Below are 20723 nucleotides of genomic sequence, written 5' to 3'. Positions count from 1 at the left end.
TTGCATCTGCCCCCCAGCATTAGCCCCTGCTCCTCCTCCCCTGAGCCCAGAGAGGAATGTCAAGGACAGGAGAGGTTTCCAAAATCCCTACCCACTCCATTGGCTAGCAGGTCAGCCGCCGCCCCCAACCCGTGACCCTTGCCCAGGCTGTGATAGCCTCAGGAATACAGAGTTCCAGATGTGGGAAATAGTAAGGCCCCCAACCAGGCACCAGGCCTGGGGCATCTACCTGGCAGACGGTCTGCCTCGGTCTGCCTCTCGTCCTGTCGTTGAGCTGAGGGACTAGGCTTGGGCTCACAGCCACCAGCAGGCCAGGCTGCCCCTCAGCTTCCCGGATTGGAAAGGGGGTAGGTGGCCTGGCTCTCCCAGCCCCTTGACTGACAACCTCGAAGATTTTATAAGAACGGGCCTCTGGACATAAGCTGCCTCTCTAACCTATTGCCCAAACCCACAGCTCTTCTTACAGCTGGGCAATGGCCCTGGGAACCGCTTCTGGGCAGCCAATGTACCCCCCAGTGAGGCTCTGCAGCCCAGCAGCAGCCCCAGTGCCCGGCGGCGCCACCTGGAGGCCAAATACCGTGAGGGCAAGTACCGCCGCTATCACCCGCTCTTTGGCAACCAGGAGGAACTGGACAAGGTCAGGGCATTGGGCCTCTGGGGCTCCTGGAGACCACCCACTTTCTTTCTGCTCCCCTCATTGCTCTCTGTGTTTCAACTCATCTTTTGCATCAGCTCAGAGCGATGAGCTTGGTATATAGGGAAACTGAGGCCCAGAGGGCAGAAGGACCCTGCCTGAGCCACAGGGAGAGTTGGAGCAAAGGAAGGAGGAGTCAGGCCTGACCCTTGGGCCAAGGCCACATCCCCAGCATCTGTCTGCCTCCCTCCCCTCTTGATTCCTCTGTCTCCCGAACCGTCCTGCTCCTTGTGAATCCTGCCAAAAGGAGTGAACTTGATGGGGATGCTATTTCCTGTCAGGCTCATGAAAAACAGCTGGCTGCTCTGACCCACCCCCCCCCCCATCCACACCCCACTCAAGATGAGGCCCCACATGGGCCCCAGGCCCTGACAGGCTGGGAGCCAAGCCCCGGGCCCTGGTCTGGCTCAGCCTGAGTGGGAGGTAGCCTGCTCCGAGGCAGGGGGATGCCACTGTGACCTCTGATTGGCCTTCAGCCCCTCCCCCCAAGCAGCCCCACCCAGGAAGGCTCAGTCTAGCTAGAAGCCCAGTGGGAGCCAGACCTCCACCTCCCAGGAACCCAGGCGTCCAGCCCCCAGCCCAGCCCAGTCTAGCCCTCCAGCTAGGAGGGGCAGCAACTCCCATTGGTTGAGAGGGCTGGGCAGGCAGTGAGGAATTCAAATGTGGGAGGAATTAGCTACAAAGCACCCCGCTCTGCCCTTCCACAAGGCAGAGGGAGCTTGAGATCCTCTAGAGAACAGGCTTGGCGGCTGACTGGATCCCAGGGGCTGCCAGCAGGGGTGAGCCCTGGGCCACTCGGATCCCCAGCCTCTGCAGGGCAGCCCCTACCTACCCTCCTAACCCCTTGGCCTTTCTCTTCCTCCCCCTTTCCTCTCTGGCTTTCTTCCTGCCTTTTTTCTCTTTCAACCTGAGGATGGGCCCCCAGACTTGGGTGACTCCTTCCACTCCCTTCCTCTCTTCCCCCAGGCCCCCTTTCCCACTGTCCCCCCACTCTGACTTAGGCTGACCCTCCCCTCCCTCTTCCTCCCTCCTCCCAGGCTCTGTGTGCTGCAGTCACTACCACAGACCTGGCTGAGACCCAAGCTCTCCTGGGCTGTGGGGCTGGAGTCAACTGCTTCTCAGGGGACCCTGAGGCCCCCACGCCCCTGGCTCTTGCCGAGCAGGCAGGGCAGGCGCTGCAGATGGAATTCCTACGGAACAACCGGACCACGGGTGAGTGGCTGATGGGACTGTCCACCTTGAGGGATGGGGCCTCCCTGCTGCCACCGTCTGGCCTTTTGAAAGGGGTGCTGGGTGGGGGTCACCAGAAGCGGTGTATCACCCTGTGGGGTTAGATATGTGTACCACGTGGGCTGTGATAGCAGCTCCTTGAGGGGCCCTACAACAGTGTGTGACTTGGGGTCTGTTTGGGTTTGCATGTCAGTGTACATTTGTGCATCTGGCTTCCCCCTCATACGTGTGTCCCTTTGTGTCTGTCTCTGCATCTCTTTCTGGATTTGTGGGTCCCGCCCAGACCTGCAGCAGGGCCTTCTGCCTGCCACCGTCTGGGCATCTCTGAGCTGCTGCAGATCTGTGTTTCCTCACACCTGGGGGTGTCGAGGGCTTTGGAGTTTGTGTGTGTACAGAGTAGCTGAGTTGCTGTGTGGGGGTTGCATTTCTCTATGTGCGAGTGGCCCACAATGGCAGCCCTGTCTGCTGCTTTGTCTGGGTGGGGCTCTGTCACAGACTGGGGTTGGGGCCCATTTGGCTATCACTCTCCGGGTGAGTGAGGAGGGGATGGCGGGGGTGAGCCCTGCCGGTCATGGCCCGGGGCTGGCCTCTGGGGCCATATCCCAGGACTGAGGGTGGAGCTCAGCGGCCAGAGCTCGGCTCGTGGCCACGGGTGGGTGGGGTGTGCTGGGCTGGAGCAAGCCCAGGTGTCCAGGGAGGCACAGGAGACCACCCAGCTGGCTTGAGCTTTGGGACCGCTGGGAGCGGGACTGGAGCCGGGCTGCTTCCTTAGGCTTTGCATTGTCTGGGACAGACCTCCTTCTGGGGATTGTTAGTGAGTTTGCCAAGACCCCTCATTCTAGTGTGCTAGCCCTGTGCCTCAACAGAGAAAGTGGGGTAGGCTGGGCTGGGGAGTTGGGGGGCTTCCTGGCAGGGAAGGTACTGGAGCTGGGCCTTGGAACTAGGGTGGAATTTGCACAAGCGGGAGGAGGTGGAGAATGACTTGGGCAAAGCCCTGGATGTGGCACTGAGACCCTGAAGGTGATAGAGGACTGGTGGCTTGAATGTAAGCTCGGATGCTCGACCCAGGCAGGGGCGAGGGGAGACACCCTGGGATGGTGAGCACGAGCAGCTGTTCCTCACCATACACCCCACCCCCCCAACACCTTCCCTAAAGAGGTGCCTCGGCTGGATTCAGCGAAGCCTCTGGAAAAGCACTACTCAGTTGTCTTGCCGACTGTGAGCCACAGTGGCTTCCTCTACAAGACTGCTTCTGCCGCCAAGCTGCTGCAGGACCGCCGTGCCCGGGAAGGTGGGTGTTTGGGCAGACCCCATTCTTGCCATGGTGTTCTGGCATGGTGGCCGGGCCAGAGAAGCCAGGGCTGTCTGCACTGGTGACCAAGGAGGGTGCCAAGTATACTCTGGCAGAGTCACCCTAGAGGGCTTCCAGGATGTGGTCTCTAGTACATAGTAGATGCTTAATAAATGGGCGAATAGGGGTGGGAGCAGGGCCTGGCACTGCGGAGCAAGTCACTGCTAGAGTGCCTTTAGGCTATAAAAGCCTTGATTGAGCGCCTGCTGGGTGCTGGGCCTCTGATAGTTAGAGCCAGACAGAGCTAAGCTCAGAGCTCCTCCCCTTCGTCCTCTCTGCCTTCCATTTGCTCCCCAGCTCTGAGTACAATCCGCAGTCCTTCCCATATCCCACAAGGACCTGCCAGTCAGCCCTCCCACCCTGTGACTTCTGACCCCTCTCCCCTCACTCACTCTGCTCCAGCTTTACTGGCCTCCTTGCTGTTTCTCAGACATGTATATTTACTTCCACCAGGGCCTTTACATTTGCTCTGCCCCCTGCCCAAAATGATTTTCGCCAAAATATCTGCACGATCAGTCTCTCACTTCAGTCGGATCTCTGTTTATTTTATTTTATTTTTAATGTTTTAATGTTTATTTATGTTTGAGAGAGAGAGAGCAAGAGTGGAAGGGGCAGAGAGAGGGAGACAGATTCCAAAGCAGGGGCTCCACGCTGACAGCAGTGAGCCCAATGAGGGACTAGGACTCGCCAACCGTGAGATCATGACCTGAGCTGAAGTCAGATGTTTAACTGACTGAGCCACCCAGGTGCCCCGAGTCAGGTCTCTGTTTAAATGTTACTCCTTAGAGGGAGGCCTGGTTGACTCAGTCAGTTAAGCGTCCATCTTCGGCTCAGGTCACGGTCTCACAGTTCATGAGTTTGAGCCCCATACTGGGCTCTCTGCTGTCAGCATGGAGCCCACTTCGGATCCTCTGTTTCCCTCTCGTTCTGCCCCTTCCCTGTTCACCCACACACACGTGCGCTCTCTCACTCTCTCTCCCTCAAATAAACAAACATTAAAAAAAAAATGTTACTCCTTAGAGACTTCATCCATAACCATTTTACCCAAATTAGCATGCTCTATTTACTTTTACCCTAACTTCATGCCACTTATCTGATGTTAATTTGTCTGTGTATAGATGTATCTATTGATTCTCTGTGCCACACTGGAATATAAGCTCCTCTCGGCCACCACTGTAGCCCCAGCACCTAGAACAGCTCCTAGCACAGTGGGCACTTGACAGACATCACAGGATGAAGAGTGACCGAGGCAGGGCTGCTGCTTCTGGAGGGCCCCAGCCTGGGGGGCAGACTCTGGGACACACTGCCCTCAGAGGGCAGATGGCATATCCTCGCAGATAGGACAAGAGACAGTGTCTGCTTTGGGAACATTATTGAGACCATTGCTCCCTGCGTCCCTCAGCACCCCTCTGTGACACCCTCTAATACCCAAAGAGATTTCTTTGGAACTCTGTGCTGTTCACCACCTCACTGCCCCTGGGGCACTGCCCCTCGTCTACCTCCTTCTGCCTGATAATGTCATTTATGTAACTGCTTGAGTCATCCTTTTTGCCCTGGATGCCAGGAAGCTCTGAGCCAATGTGAAGCTCAATGCTACGAACTATATAAGCCTGCGTGGCCTTGACATTCTGTTCTTTCTCCTGCCTTTCCTGGTCCAGATCCCCATTGCTGTTCCTTTATGGGATCTTGTCAGTTTTCTCAGTGCCATTATAGGAAGAAACATAGAGCAATGTGTGTCACTGGCAGGGGAGGGTGGGAGCATGGGGTGGGCATGGAAACTTTCTGTGACATATGGGCTGTTCTTTTAAAGGATGGAGGGTGTGGGTGGAGGAAACAAGGTGAGCAAAAGTGGGAAGGGCGAGGTATATGCCCAGAAGTGGTTGGAGAGGAGGGTAGGGGCAGACCCAGCAGGGCCTTGAATGCCAGTCTGAGGTGTATAGAATAAGGGGAGCATGGCAAAGTTCTGAGCACGGGAAGGACGGAGTCTGGTTTTACTTAGATCACTTTTGAATCTTGGAAGAAGCAAGTCGAGGCACCAATGAAGAAGTCACTGCAGTGGTTCAGGGGAGAGGCGTGGGCTGGGCTGGGGCGGCAGGCTGCAGGGAGGAGGATGGAATCAGGGGAAGCTTGTGAGTTAGAACGAAGAGGACCTGAGTCAGGTGGGAGTCGGGGCCCAGGGAGGATACAGAGGGGGTTTTCAGGGGAGGGCAGGGGCTCCCTCATGGCTCCCCTGCCCAACTTCTTCCCAGAGTTCAGCCGACGCTGGTGTGTCCTTAGCGACGGGGTCCTGAGCTACTATGAGAATGAGCGGGCAGTGACCCCCAACGGTGAGATTCGAGCCAGTGAGATTGTGTGCCTGGCAGTGCCCCCTCCTGACACCCACGGGTGAGTATCCCTGGGGCAGAATCACAGACTCTTATTGCTGTGGGATCCAAGCCCCCATTCAGGAGATAGGGAAACAGGCCCAGAGAGGGTCAGAACCTTCCCAGGGTCACAGAGCAAACCCTGTGGGCCTCCGGAGGCCCCAGTTTAGGACTTTCCCATCCCTTCTTATGGGGCCAGGGAAAGGGCAGGGGGCAGGGGATGGCGGCAAGGCTGGGCAGGGTGGGTCATGGCTGGGTTGAGTGGGCCTGAATCCTGACCTGTGTATCTACAGCTTTGAGCACACCTTTGAGGTGTACACGGAGGGAGAGCGGCTGTACCTGTTTGGTCTGGAGAGTGCAGAGCTGGCTCGTGAGTGGGTCAAGTGCATTGCTAAGGTGGGCCTGAGTTAGTGGACAGGTGTGGGAAGTCTGACAGGGGCTGGGGTGGGATCTCCCGGCTGATCCCGTGTACCCCATCTCTCCTGCCTCATGAATGGAGGGAGCAGACATAGGGCAGGCTTCTGGGGCCAAGAGCCAGATATGTCAGCATCTGCAGCCCCCTCGGGGGGACGTCAAGAGACCGGTCTCAACCATGTGGAAGAAGGGCTGTGAGCTTTGCACTCCACAGGTGCCCAATACAATAATGTGTAACAGCCATGTTAGGATAGATAGTGCTGACTCCAGGAAGAGTGAGCATCTTGTTCAGGAGCAAAGAGGCAGGGAGGCTGCAGAGCTCTGTCCTGGGGATTAGAGCCAGGTGCCCTCTGGGTCCCCCTGTGCTGTGAGGGCCTGTGACTCTTATTTACTCGGTCTCTGATCAGTCATCTGTGAGCCTCCTTGACGGTTAGTCCTCTGAGCTCTGGGAACCCAGATGAACCAGTCTTGGTCCTGGCTCTTCAATAGCTCCTTTGCTGATGGGGGAGACAGCTGGGTCCCTGACAGCAAGAATACTGTGGTCAGTGCCGCAATAGAGGGCAGAAAAGGGGCATCCCTGAAGGTGTCTGGGAACGTTTTCCTGAGGAGGGAACATAAGAGTGCGTATGAGTGGGGCATGATACCTGAGTTTATTTACTGTGCTAGGTCCTGCCCAGGGGAAGAGAGGAGGCAGCAAGGTGGGAAATGGGTATATGCCTACAAGCCAAAGAGCCTGGGGCAAGGGGTGGGGGTGGGGGAGGGGGGAGGCCGGCATTGCTGTTGGCTGATGCGGTCTCTTTGGCCACCTCCCCTTTTCCTCTGGCCTTCCCATCAGGCGTTCATACCTCCCCTGGCTGAAGATCTGCTGGCCCGGGATTTTGAGCGGCTTGGGCGCCTACCCTACAAAGCTGGCCTGAGCCTACAGCGAGCCCAGGAGGGCTGGTTCTCCCTCACTGGCTCCGAGCTCCGTGCTGTCTTCCCAGAGGGGCCCTGCGAGGAGCCGCTCCAACTTCGGAAACTGCAGGAGCTTTGTGCGTGGACCTAGACCTGGGCCCCCAACTTCCAGGGCACCCTATCCTGGGCTCCCAGGCCCCCAGCCCTTCCCTGGAAGTCTGAACTCTACCCTGGCCTGGCCAGAAGGAGCCAGCCTGCCCTCTTATGTCCTCTCCTGCCCTTGGGGTGTATCTCAGCGACTCCATGTATTGATGGGTGGGTCCCAGGGATGTATGTGCCCAGAGAACCTCAGGAGGGAGTCGGTTGGGGACCATGAACAAGGCCTTACCTCGACCGGCCCCTCCACAGCCGTCCAAGGGGACAGCGAGAACCAGGTGCTGGTGCTGGTGGAGCGAAGGAGGTGAGCCCTGGCCTCCCTGGGGGGCTCTGAGAAGCCCGCGGCAGTCTGTCTGACAGGCTTGGGAGGGGTAGGGCAGGGGTAGGCTCCCAAGTGACTGACTATCCCCCCCACACCCAGGACGCTGTACATCCAGGGGGAGCGGCGGCTGGACTTCACAGGCTGGCTGGGGGCCATCCAGAAAGCAGCGGCCAGCTCCGGGGACACGCTGTCGGAGCAGCAGCTCGGAGACTCAGATATCCCAGTGATCGTCTACCGCTGTATAGACTACATCACGCAGTGTGGTGAGCCCCGCCCCTGTAACACAGACCCCGCCCAGGGAGGCTGACCTCTTGCGTCTCCCCCACCACCGGCCAAACCCCGCCTTCCCAGGACCCCTCTGACCTTAGCTGCGAGGCCCCGCCCCCGGCTCAGTGCCACCCCCTCTGCAGGCCTGACTTCTGAGGGCATCTACCGCAAGTGTGGGCAGACATCAAAGACTCAGCGGCTGCTGGAGAGTCTGCGGCAGGACGCTCGGTCTGTGCGCCTCAAGGAGGGCGAGCAGCATGTAGACGATGTCTCCTCAGCACTCAAGCGCTTCCTGCGAGACCTGCCCGATGGTCTCTTCACTCGCGCCCAGCGCCTAGCCTGGCTAGAGGCCTCAGGTGGGCCCTGTAGTCCTTGCCAGCCTGAGACCCAGGCTAGTGCTGCTGACTTGTCCACTCCTATCTCCAAATTCCCACCCCTCCCCTTCCCATCCAATGAGGCATGCCCCGTCTCCCTTACTCCCTCTGCTTCTCCTTCCCTTGTCACTCCATACAGGAAGTGCTATTCACCTAGGAGGAAAGGCAGAGCAGCCAGAAGGGTGGGACAGGGGAGGTGGTTATGGGGGGCCTCCTGACCTGATCTATTTCCCCCCACCCAGAGATTGAGGACGAGGAGGAGAAAGTCTCCAGATACAGAGAGCTCTTGGCACATCTGCCTCCAGTCAACCGAGCCACAGTGAAGGCCCTTATCAGCCACCTGTACTGGTGAGGAACATTATTATTGTATGGCTCTGGGGGGTTGGGGTGGAAAAGATTCTTCTACTCCTTCCTGGCTGACTGCCCTCCCCACAGAACCAGGTAGGCCTGGGAACTGAATGTGGACTTTTGATGTGCCCTGATCTTGGACCCTTTGTCTCCCAACTTACTTCCTGCAGGGTGGGAGAATAGAGGTGGTTTCACCTGGGACCCAGGGGACCTTGGCCAAATCTCCCAGCTTCCCAGCTCTGTTCCTCCCCAGGACCTACGGCATGGCCAGAAAGACTATTCCCATCTCCCCTTAACTGGTGGTTCACTCTGACCAGGACTTTCCCTGGCCTCCCTCCAGGAGTCAGTTGTGGACCTGCCTGGAATTGGGAAGGTGAAGTGGGGAGGTTCTGGGCTGGACTTCTCACTCAGGGCTCTGTCTTCCCCTGTCCAGCGTCCAGTGCTTCTCAGACACAAACCAGATGAACACGCACAACCTGGCTATTGTGTTTGGACCCACGCTCTTCCAGACAGATGGACAGGACTACAAGGCTGGCCGTGTGGTAGAAGACCTCATCGGCCACTATGTGGTGGTGTTTAGCGTGCGTCCCCCGCCAGTGGGCACTGGAGGGCAGGGACGGGCCCCTTGGGTGGCAGTGATCATCTGTTCCTGTGTCTTTCTCCTCCCAGGTGGATGAGGAAGAGCTGAGGAAGCAGCGGGAAGAGATCACTGCCATTGTGAAGATGCGTGTGGCTGGCACTGCCAGCGGGACCCAGGTGAAAGACTGGGCCTGGGGTAGGGTGCTCGGGATAGCTGCCTGCACCCACTTTCCCCGCCTCTAGCTGAGCCCTGTCTTTTCACAGCATGCCGGTGACTTCATCTGCACAGTGTACCTGGAGGAGAAGAAGGCGGAAACCGAGCAGCATATCAAGGTGAGAGCTAGGGACCTAGGAGCCAGAGGAGCAGAGAAGTCAGGCTGGGCCAGGCACAGGCTCAGGTGACCAGGGGAGCAGGGCTTCTATCCCAAGGGGAGCCCTGGTTTGGAACCTGTGTCTGGCTGGTGCCAGGGCCTGTCTCTTTGCCTCCTCCCCAGACAGTGGTCATCGGGACCACTTAGAGACACCCTTCTAGTATCCCAGGACCCGAAGGGTGGGCTCGGCCCCTGGATCACAGCAAGGTTGTGGGAGAGCAGGGGCAGGAACAGGGTAGGCTGACCTCTTCCTCCTTGGCCACTGCAGATCCCAGCAGCCATGACAGCTGAGGAGCTCACCCTAGAGATCCTGGATCGCAGGAATGTGGGCATCAGGGAGAGGGACTACTGGACCTGCTTTGAGGTCAATGAGAGGGAGGAGGCAGGTAGGTGGCCACCAGGATTTGTGCAGGGTATGGTGTGGCCTGTACTTGTCTGAGCTGCTGCCCCAGTCTGTCCTCCCCTACCCCACAGCGTGGCAACAGTGGTGGTCAAGGGAGTCTTGGATGATAGATGCTGCTTCCACACTGTCACCTCCATGATGGTGGTGGTGGCATGGTGGGGGGCCGGGGGGAGTTGAGGTGATGGCTATAATGTGGCTGATGGGAAGGAGGTTGATGGTATCAACTGTGACGGTGCTTTCTCAGTGTCAGTGAGAATGGTGTTCTTGCGAGGGTGGCGATGCTGAATTTGATAATGGGACTGATGGTGAAGGGGGCAGTAGGTGGTGATGACCGTGCAAGAGGGGTCAGGCAGGGTGGGGTGGGGTGGTGTTTGTAAGGGTGGTTGTGACGGTGTTGTGAGGGAACCTTGGTGGTAAAGACAGTGATAAAGGCATTTTAGGATGAAGGGTGGTCTTAATGGCAGTGGACAATGAGGGTGTATCTGTCCATTTGTTTTACTGTTATTTGTTGAGTGCCAGACACACAGCCCCTCCGCTTCATGGGAGTTAGTCTCGCATGGAATAGACATTAATCCTGTGGCCTCAGCAATAAACATACAACTGAGACTGTGATAACTGCCTAGAGCTTGTAACGGGGTCTCTGGCTACAGAGCTTGTAACGGGGTCTCTGGCTACAGAGTCCCTACACTAGGAGGTGAAGAGTAGGAGTTGCTTGGTGAAGGGGGAGAAAAGTGTCTCCAGGCAGTGGGAGCGGCACAGGCAGAGGCCCTGTGGTGACCATGGACATCACCCTTTTGAGGAGCTAGAGATAAGGGCAGTGAGGGGGCTGTGTCATGGGGTGGGACTGAAGACAGAGGCAGAGGCGGCCACCCAGCCCGACAACAATGCAAGGCCTCTGAAGGGCTAGTGACTGGGAGTTTGGAGAGGTTGCTACTTGCCGCCGGGTAGGGAGAGGTGAGGAGGGGAATGAGAGCACATGCAGGAGACCCCTCGGAAAGCCACAGTATTAGTCCAAGGACAGATGGTAACAGGAGCCAGCGTGGCAACAATGATGGACAGAAGTAAAGAGATTTAACATATGGAGGGAAGAGGGGGAGGAAGCTGTGTTTCTGGCTTGAATGGCTCGGCAGGTGGTGTTTTCCCCAACGAGGACACGGGAAAGATCACTGGCTTCGGTTGGAACAGCTTTGGTCCCAGCCAGTTGTGTCAGACCTGCAGCTCGAGCATGGAAAGGGTAGTCCTGATGGTGATGTGTTGTGGCGCTGGTAGGTGGCGGGAGTGGTGCTCATGGACGTGTAGGTGATATGTGGGTGTGCCAGCCCTCGGTCCCTCAGTAACAGCGGGTGTGACCTCCCCCCAGAGCGCCCCCTGCACTTTGCGGAGAAGGTGCTGCCCATCCTGCACGGGCTGGGCACAGACAGCTACCTGGTGGTGAAGAAGCACCAGTCCATGGAGGCCATGCTGCTGTACCTGGGTAGGTGGTGTGCCTGGGTGGGTGGCGCCTACAGGGCTGGGCAGGCTGGTGGGTCCCTCCATCTGAAGCCCAGGCAGGAGCAGCTCGGGCAGAAAGTGCCATGTGGGCAGGCCTCTTTGGTGGCCGGGGCAGGCTGGGGCAGTTTCCTTCATCCTGGGATGCACCCCTGGGTGTCTGTATCCATGGGCAGGGGGTTGGTGCAGCCCACGCCCACTCCGGTCTTCCCCCAGCCAGCCACGTAGGCGACACCAAGCACGGCATGATGAAGTTCCGTGAGGACCGTAGCCTCCTGGGCCTGGGCCTGCCCTCAGGTGGCTTTCACGACCGATACTTCATCCTCAACAGCAGCTGCCTGCGGCTCTACAAGGAGGTCCGGGTAAGTGACCCCAGGGGGTCGTGCCCTGCAATGAGCGTCTGTACCCAAGTGTGCTCACACACCCATTCACAAACATTCGCCAGTGTCTGCCAGTGGGAGCAACCCCATCGCGGGGTCTTGGGGTGGCACAGTGGTGGAGGAGAGCTATAGACTCTCAGGAATCTTCTGCTGTGGCCCTCGGTGGCCGCTCTTCTGTGCCCTGTAGCCCCACTAGGCGCTAGTCTCTGGTGCCATCACGTCAGACTCATGCTGTCTCACCTGTGCCTGTGCCTTGTCACGGCACCCACAAGAACATGCTATGTGGTGACAGCCCCCGTCGTGGCCCATGCACATCTTGTCACTTCACAGATTGTACCTCCTCCATGCCCACTCTGTCCACATGCCAGGCGGCCTCCCAGGTCTTGGCACCCTGCCCCCAACATCTTCTGCACATACCTGCCACATCCCGCCATGCACCACCACACACACTGTCCTGGCTGTGGACCCGGATCTCCTTCTTCCATAACTCTGATCCTCTATCAAACAGAGCCAGAGGCCATGGAGCGGGGCCCCTGAGACCGTGAGTAGCTGTGGGCCAACTGCTAGCTGCCTTACACCACCTGGGGGCCAAGTGAGCCTGGTGGGAGCGTGGGGACACAGCCAGAGCTCTTCGCTACCTTCAGGCATGGTTCCCTGCCCTCTTGCCTATCAGCACTGGCTCCCGTCTTTGGGCTTGTGTCCTGGGCTCCTGTCCTTCATCCCCACCCATGCCCCAGAGTCCTTTTCCCAAGAAGGTTGAGCCCCCATCAGTGTGATGCTTTACAGTTTTCCAAAAGACTAGGTGTGGAGGCTGTGGAGCCAGTATCAGAGGCCCCTAGGTTTGAATTAGAGCTCTGACCCTCATCTCCTGCCACCCCTGGAGCCATCCTTGTCCCAACCATGGAGAGAGTTTCAAGACTACCAGAATGCCCGTGCTACTACCCTGATCCTAAAATGCTGGGGTGAGACTAAATGGGCCTGTGGTATAGTTCACCTGTGGTAGGAGTTCCCACTCAGCCTCCCTGGCTGGTTGCCAACCCTTACATGCACACTTCTGGGAGAGGGGAGCTTATCCACTCCTCCCTTGGGACTGCCCTATCCCTAGAGGGATAGTTTTGCCGGGAGAAGGCCCTTGCTCAAGTTCAGCTGAGAACCTGCCACCTGTGATGCCCCTGTGGGTTCCAGCGATGCCTTAGGGGCCACAGAGCATAGATGCGCTGTAGTAATGGGCAGCGGAAATGTATTTCCAATCCAAGGGTCTAACCGGATCTCCCATAGCTATTCCCACCAGTGATTCCAGCCCTTCCTGTCCCTTGCCTCTCCTGAGGACACTGGGCAGGCCTAGCTGTCATGGAGGGAGCAGAGCAGATAGACCAGGATCCTCACCTCCCTCTCTTTGCACATTATACCTCTACTAATGCAGCCTGGGCTCCTACAGATCCTCGTAGGCAATGCCTCCTCTTCTCTCTTTTGCCTCCCTCTATGATTACTTACTTCTGGGCCTGTTCACCCCTCCACTCAGTCTCCCTTGGTTCTGGGATGTTATTTCCCTGATGCCCTCCTTATGATGGTACTTGGAGCGGAGCAAGACCATCATTGTGGGCAGAGAGGAAGGAGGGTGGCTGAGGCACCTGAAAAAGCAGCTGCTAATCCCTTAGCATGGAGGGGAAATGGCACGAGAACTAGAGAAAGGAAAAAGATCTAATGTTTAAGTGAGCCAGGTTTGGTGCCCAGCCCTCCACATACTAGGACATGTCCTCCCACTAGCGTCCTCCGGAGGAGGGGTATTATCCCCATTTCACAGGTGAGAAAACAGGCTTCGAGTGCCTTGCCTAAGGCCATCTCTAGGTAGCCCCATCAGAGCTCGAGCTCTTTATTCCTTGAAGTACAGGAAACAGGGACTCTTTGGCGGAGCTGATCAGTGCTGCTCTCTGAATGGCAGCCACACCTCTGCCCTGACAGAAGCCCCAGGAGGGTGTGGTTTGGCTACTGAGGTGTTGGTAATTCCGGCATTTGCTATTTTATGGAGGAACAGAACAGAATATTTGAAATTGGGACAACACCCAGCAATTCAGGATATGCGAATACCCAGGCCAAGGCCTGGGCATCTTCCATTGTTAAAGACCTTGAAGCACCTGGGAAAGGCACATTCTAGAACAGTCTTGGCTCCAGCAGAGGTCTTTGAGCATCAAGGGGTGAATTTTATTCTTTCCAGTGACCTCATACCTCAGCAATGCTGGAAACATGAGCTCTTTGATTAGAAACGAAGTCCTGCGTTGTCTGATGTACCCCTCGCTCTCCAAATCTCCCCCTCAACCTTCCTGTCTCAGCCATACTCCTGTCACACATGTGCTGCGCATACACCACACACACCAGAGCCTGAGGGAGTGGAGGCCTGAGGATTGTTTTTTCGAATTTTCAGGGAGCCACAGCCTGGTTTGAATTCCTTGATTCCCACAATTCTCTCCACGCCCTGACTGGAACCGTTGTTTCTGTCACACCCACGAGCCTGTTCCTTCCACTGTCAACTCATCTACTCCTTGCTTCTAGTTCTCCCTCCCTGGCACCCACAGCTCAACTTCCTCCGAGCCCTCAGCCTGCTTTCCATTCCCTCAGCCTGCTGCCTTCCATACTTGCAACACGGGTTTTCCCCACGTCCTTTCTTCTGTCGTGCCCAGAGCCTGCTGTTTTCATGTCTACAGCCTAACTTCTTTTGCAACCTCTGTCTCAAGTCTTTCCATCTCCACTACCTGGTTCCTTCCACCCTGCAGTCTGACTTCTTCAGCACTCTCAGCCTTGCTTCTTTCCTGCTGGCTTGGAGGTTTCTTTCTTGTATTTGCCCACCCCTTATTTACAGCCTGGTTTCCGACCCCACTGCCCGGTTTCCTCCCTGTCCACAGCCCAGTTTCTTCCAGGCCCCCTTGGGCACTTGGTCCTCAGGGAGGATCAGGGCAAAAGCAAGGTAAAAGGTCTCTAGTAAGCCCTCTTAAACCACATTCCCTGTGACAGCACCCAAGTCTCCACTTATCTAGGCAGCCCATCCTTTTGCAGCCTCACAGGGAGTCTACCAATCCCTGAAACTTTCCATCTCCCTGGCCATCCCTTAGTCCCTTCTTTTTGTTCCTGCTGAGGAGCCATGCCTGGGGGTGGCTAATAGCAATGGTGGGCACAGGGTGGAGGTGGCTCAAACTTTGACCCCCAGTTTTGGTTGTAAGTGAGTCCCCCTCCCCTACCATCCATCCTGGTGCCCTACTGGTGCCGGGAGCCTGGTGGGGGTAGGGCTTCGAGCAGGTGGCTCCCAGAGCAGAAGGAAGGCTCATTAGCTTGACTTCCAATTAGCCTTTACCTTGGGGGTCATTGCTCCCATACCTCTGTCTCGGAGCCAGCCTGTTCCTTCCAACCCCAGACCCATATGCAGAGGTGGGGGCCAGAGGTGAGCATGTCAGTGATCTGGTGCCTCTCCCCAGTACATCGGTCTCTTGCTTCCTGACCTAGACCACTGGAAAGTTCTTCCTTTGGTCTACCAAACAGCAGTTCTGCTTCAGCTTGAGTCATTAGCCTTCCCCTCGTGGAACCAAAGAGCTAGTAATTGCTGACCCCACAGGTCTTCTGTTCACACGGTCAACCCTGGAGCCTCCGTGGGGTGGAGAGGGGCGAGGAATCTATAACCGGAGACAAACAGACCCAAGCAGCCAACCGAGGCTCTCAGATCATACACGCTCATTCAGTTTGGTGCCAGAGGGCGAGGTGCAGACTTCTCCCTCCATAGACAAACTGATTCAGCTGATGCTACAAGTCAGTTCTCCAGTTTGTAGGGCAGCAGGAAGGGACTGAGAATCACTCCCTGGTCGTCCTGCTGGAACGGCTGCCTCGGGGACTGAGGGTTGACTGTCTGATGCTGCTGCAGGGAGAGAAACCTGGGGGGAGTGGGGAGGTTAGTTGGGCTGGATTGTGAACAGGAAGGGCTTTGTCAGGAGGTTCCCTGTGCTGGGATGCAAATGGGGGGGTGGGAAGAGGGAGGAGGGAGGTACCCAGTCACCCCAATTCCCACCCTGACCGACTGAAGTGTCATCCCTCTGCCTGCCCCCACCCCAGAGTCACCGGCCTGAGAAGGAGTGGCCCGTCAGGAGTCTCAAAGTCTACCTGGGAGTGAAGAAGAAACTCCGGCCACCCACCTGGTTAGCCGGGGCTGGGGCCTGGGAGAGCTCAGAACAGATTGGGGTGGGGGTGGGGTGGGGTTGCGGCACAGTGGGGGCTTTGAACTTGACAGGGGTTGATACCATGGTTCTGAAGGTGTGGTCTCCCAGACCAGCAGCCTCAGCATTACCTGGAAACATGTTAGCAGCCCACATCTTGGTCCCACCCCAGACCTGCTGAGTCATGGATCCTAGGGGGTGGGGCCCGCAGTCTGTATGGTAACAAGCCATTTAGGCGACTCTGATGTTTGCTCATGTTTGAGAACCACTGGCCTTGATTGAAATCCTGTCACTGACTATCTCAGGGATCTTCCTGTGCCTCACTTCCCACATGTGTAGAATGTGGAAAATAATGGTGCACCTGTTTCAAAGGGTGGTTGTAGTATGCTTTTAAGTGGAAAAGTGATGCATAGCCACTATTATTGTTGTTAATTACAGCCACCAGACTTGGTTTTCTGACTTTCTCCTCTCATCTGCTGGCTGTGCCTAGCTGTCTCTCAGAGACTAGGGCAGGCCTGGGTGGGGTGGCATGGGTATAGGGAGCCAAGGGCCTGGGAGGCTGGTGTGAACTGTGAGAGGAAGAAGCTGTGGCCAGAATGTGCCGTGCTTGCAAGAAGGCCCTGAACTGTGCCCCTCGGCTCTGGCCCAGGCTTCTGGGCTCCGTCCCGGGCACCTGGGCTGGGAGGCCTCTGTGGGCTGGCAAGTGACTCCATCTGCCCCTCCTCTGCAGCTGGGGCTTCACAGTGGTGCACGAGACAGAGAAACATGAGAAGCAGCAGTGGTGAGTAAGGGCCCTGGCCTGAGACCCCAGGTTGGGAGAGATGGTTGCATGTTCCCTTTGGTTGGGTCCCTTTATTGTCCATATATGCACCCTGCCTGGAGAGCCAGGCAGGCTGCTCAGCCTTGGCAGTGTCCAGATCCGTGCCCTGCCCCGCCCCGCAGGTACCTCTGCTGTGAGACACAGATGGAGCTCCGGGAGTGGTTTGCCACCTTCCTCTTTGTGCAGGTACCAGCTCAGGGTGGGGTCCCGTGAGGCTTCCATTATGGAGAATGGGTATGTTTGCTTCTTCACTACATAGGGCATCAATTGCATCAAGGAGATTTTGAGTTGCTTTTAATTCTTTTCTTCACTCAGCAAACCCTCCCTAGAGTCCACTTTGGTGCAACCCCAAGCCAGGCATGCTAGAGACAGAGTGCAGACCCCTGCCCTCAGGCACTCCCCATGTAGAAAGGAAAACAGACCTTGAAGTTGCCTGTTAAATAGCCCAATGTGGTCAGTGTATGGAGATAGAGAAAAGCCCAGGGACCCTACCCGCTGGAGGTGGTGGGTGTGGAGGGAAGGCAGCAGGGAGGGGGTGTCATAGGAGCTGAGTCTGAGGATGAGGAAGCCTTCATCAAGCAAAGGCGGTTGGAGGTGGGGGGGCGGGGGCAGGTCGGGGAGGCTTCTAGGCAGAAGGAACAGTTTATTGAAAGGCATGGCAACAGAACCACAGATTGCCCAGTGGGGTGTAAAGAGAAGCCAGGAGTACCAGAAGTTGACACTGGAAAGAGATTCAGGAGCCAGATCTGAAAGAGCCTTGAAGGCCATGCCAAAGGGAGCTGAACTTGACCTAGTCAGCAGTTTTCAGGGAGAGTTTTAAGCAAGAAAGCGGTGTGCAAGTTTGCGTCTGAGAGGGCTCATTCTAGATGTAGCGTGCAGGGGAGGACAGGCTGAAGGAGTGAGGTGGCTGCCGCAGTGGGCCAGGTGGGAACAGGCTAGGAGGGGCTTGGAGCCAGAGCAGGGCTGGGGTGAGGGGTTGGGAGTGGGAGGGGTTGGACTTAAGCCACAGATTTTAAACCAGAGCTCAGAATTGTTTAGGGAAAAGGCTGACAGAACGGTGCCAGGGCTGTGGGCTGAGTTCTTTTAGCCCCGAGCTTCCTGGTAGTCAAGCCTGAAGAGAAACAGGCAGATTCTATAGTTTTGTTGGTTCCTGGTGAAAGAAAGCACACACATGTTCCTCTAGAACTGTTTTCTTGGTGCTGCATTCTTGGAGCAGTTTGTTTGTGGACCTGGAGGTGGGGGTTGTTGAGTAACATAACTGGCTGGGTTCTGCCAGGGATACAGTCATGTTCTCCTAACAGCTGCTTCTCATATCGACTGGGATCAAAGCTGAGAGGGTCACCTCAGATCATAGCTGGAGGCGTTTCTGGGAAGGGTGGGTGGATCTGGAGCTGAGTGTCTGGGTGAGCTGAGTGTCCTCCTCTTCCCCTGCTCCCCAGCATGACGGCCTGGTGTGGCCCTCGGAGCCCTCCCGTGTATCCCGGGCAGTGCCTGAGGTCCGGCTGGGCAGTGTTTCATTGATCCCTCTGCGCGGCAGTGAGAACGAAATGCGAAGGAGTGTGGCCGCCTTTGCTGCGGACCCCCTTTCTGTGAGTAGTTTTCCATCCCTATGGGCAGAGCCCTGGGACCTGGCTGCTGCCTGCCTCCCACCTGACTCACCCGATTGCCCCCTGGCCCCCTCCCTCCAGCCTCCTAGCAGTCCTGACGGGCTCTTTTGGTTCATGTAGCTCTCAGGAGCCCCCTCTCTACCTGGCCCTGGGGACCCCGGCTGACCTGAGCACTCCCAAGCCAGCACTACAGAGCAGCTGCAGAAGCTTCAGCAGGGCCGCTGGTCCCTGTGAACCTTCACAAAGTGCTTATGGAATCTGGGCTTCTGTACCTTCCCACAGCTCCTCCGCAACGTCTGAGCGCAGAAGCCAGCCCCTGGCTCTGAGACTCTGCCGCCCTGAAGCCTTCCTGTTCAGACACCCTCGTGCCCTGCGTGCCTGGTGTGAACCGGCAGGGGATGCATGAGGAAGCCGCACCCCACATCCCACATCCTTGTTGCAACATGGGGTTCCCTGGCCAGGAAGTGGGGGGCAGCAGGGTCTGCCTGAGGAGGACCCCTCATCTGTTGTCTGGGTGCTCCTCCTGGCCTGGCCTGCTCCCCCCTCCAGGGTCACCCACCCTGAGTTTGAGGGGTTGGAGAGATGGGATGTGCATCATTCAGAAACTCTGGAGGACCACCATCCTTGCAGAGGCTCGAAGCCCTGGGGCCCCCGCTGGAAGGGAGCCCACCCTCTTGTCACAAACTCCAGAACAGCAAAAAGTGGATGCTCTAAAGGAACACTCAGCTGGGATAGGGAGGGAGCTCTTGGGTAAGTTTCTCTATAGCCTAGAACTGGGGCTGGGGGACTTGAGGAGCCTCCTCTGGTCTAGGCTGACTGGGAGGGCCCAGGCCGCCTGGTGCCCCTTCCCCACTTTGGGGGCCTTTTGATAATATAAATATATCTGTATATTTTATCCTACGGTGCTGAAGCCTGTGATTGGTTGGGGGTTTCAGGTGTTCCAGTGTAGGAGGGGACAGGAGTTCAGGAGGCCCAGAGGTGAGTGCCTAGTACCCTGAAGTTGGGGGCGGGGGGGGCGTGGGCCCTGTTCTTTCCAGGCTCTGAGCTGTTTAGCCACTCCCTCCTGCCCCAGGCAGAGCCCCGGCCCAGCTCCATGCCACCCCAGTGCATGCCTGTGCAGTCAGGGTGGGGAATACCGGTCCTGACCCTGGCCAGGACAGACCCCAGCTGGACCGAGCTCCTTTCCCTGCTGTAGTCTAGAGTCTGGGCCGGGGCCTGGGTGTGGCATGTGAATGACCCAGGGCAGCCCCTCACCAGCCCCTCTGAAACGCGAGGTCACAAAGTCACAGGAGCTTTATTAGGAAGAAGTGTCCCTTTATCCCTGTGCATGTCCCTCCGGAGGAGGGCCCTGCCTTGCACCAGGAAGCTGTCCTCACTGGGCACTGCCTGGTTGTCTCCTCCAGGAAGACAAGGCCCTGGCAAGTGGGGGAGATAACTAGCTGTTCAGAGACCTATTTGGGACTCCCTGGGAAGGTGCCAGACACCACATTCCTGCCTCTGCCTGGAGCCTCATTAACGGCCTCTCTCCAGGGGCCCGGCAGGCAGACAGGCTGACCTCCCAGCCTTAGCTTCAGCCAGTGGGGCTGGGCAAACAGGGTGGAGATGGGTCACATGATCTCTGATTCATGTGATCCAGCCCTGGGGAGGCCTGTGTATATGGATGGGGTCTTGGGGTCCTGGATTCCAGGTTCCTTGTTCCTGTCTCTTGAGAAGGGGAGGTGGATGCCAGACTGGAATGGGTTTTCTGGTCAGTTTCACAGGCTGGGGCTAAGCCCCTGGAGTCTCCCACTCTTATCCTGCCCTAACCGGGCTGCTCCAGGCCAGGCTGACAGATTGAATGACCATTCTGCCTGCCTGCAGCTAGGCCAAGACTGTTGTCCAAGTGCTCACGGGCTGGAATTCTTCCCAGGATCTGACTTCAGACCGACCAGCTAGTTCTGAGGTGCAGAGAGAGGGTGGGTGAGACTTAGAAGTGCCCCATGCTAGGCTGCCAGTGTCACTGACAGGCTCAGGGACTGGCTGCAGTGACTGAATTGGCCCACCAGGGGGCAGCCGTGGATAGCTCAATGTGGCTGGTCCCAGGACACGTTCTGGAGGTCCCAGGACAGGTTCTGGGGGCCCCAGTGTGGCGGTGCTGACCCAGACCTTGCTCTCTTGGAGTGTGGGGTGGAACCTGGCCCTGCCTTTAACCCCAAGACTAGTGATATTCTGGAAGGCAGCACAGTGCTTTGGACTCCCAAGATCTAGGAGCCAGGAGGAGAGAATAGCTCTTTTCCAAGTACCCACTGTGGGTCAGCACCTGTGCTTTATGCACTGTCTCCTCCTGGCAGAGGAAGAAAGGCTCAGAGAAGTGAGCCAACTTGCCCGAGGGCCCATAACTCTCCTGAATCAGGGCTGGGGTCCATTTCTACTATCCCACTTTGTAGGGGAGAGGGGTGTCTCCCTCTTCCACACCCCTCCTGACTT

General features: G+C 57.2%; 1 protein-coding gene across 9 annotated transcripts in view; it reads left to right on the top strand.

The window, feature by feature from the left end:
• The window catches only part of ARAP1 (ArfGAP with RhoGAP domain, ankyrin repeat and PH domain 1), a 67563-nt gene extending 48406 nt beyond the window's left edge, over nucleotides 1-19157 (top strand). For 5 of the 9 annotated variants that reach the window (XM_086678229.1, XM_086678231.1, XM_086678230.1 and 2 more), the window contains 22 exons: nucleotides 455-637; nucleotides 1732-1906; nucleotides 3081-3215; nucleotides 5525-5660; nucleotides 5932-6034; nucleotides 6888-7083; nucleotides 7355-7406; nucleotides 7524-7687; nucleotides 7835-8047; nucleotides 8308-8413; nucleotides 8847-8994; nucleotides 9083-9169; nucleotides 9257-9325; nucleotides 9632-9749; nucleotides 11127-11240; nucleotides 11471-11616; nucleotides 12143-12175; nucleotides 15730-15812; nucleotides 16561-16611; nucleotides 16773-16836; nucleotides 18090-18239; nucleotides 18378-18533. In XM_086678229.1, coding sequence (XP_086534355.1) covers nucleotides 455-637; nucleotides 1732-1906; nucleotides 3081-3215; nucleotides 5525-5660; nucleotides 5932-6034; nucleotides 6888-7083; nucleotides 7355-7406; nucleotides 7524-7687; nucleotides 7835-8047; nucleotides 8308-8413; nucleotides 8847-8994; nucleotides 9083-9169; nucleotides 9257-9325; nucleotides 9632-9749; nucleotides 11127-11240; nucleotides 11471-11616; nucleotides 12143-12175; nucleotides 15730-15812; nucleotides 16561-16611; nucleotides 16773-16836; nucleotides 18090-18239; nucleotides 18378-18422 — 2571 coding nt within the window. In that variant the 3' untranslated portion in view covers nucleotides 18423-18533. The other 4 variants (XM_086678232.1, XM_086678234.1, XM_086678233.1 and 1 more) reach the window with 4 other exon arrangements.
• Nucleotides 19158-20723: the final 1566 nt, after the last annotated feature.

This window comes from Puma concolor, chromosome D1, assembly GCF_028749965.1.
Source record: "Puma concolor isolate L17-30 chromosome D1, mPumCon1.1.hap2, whole genome shotgun sequence".
Classification (NCBI taxonomy): Eukaryota; Metazoa; Chordata; class Mammalia; order Carnivora; family Felidae; genus Puma; species Puma concolor.
Note: the sequence above shows the minus strand (reverse complement) of the source record. Positions and strands in the feature narration are given on the sequence as shown.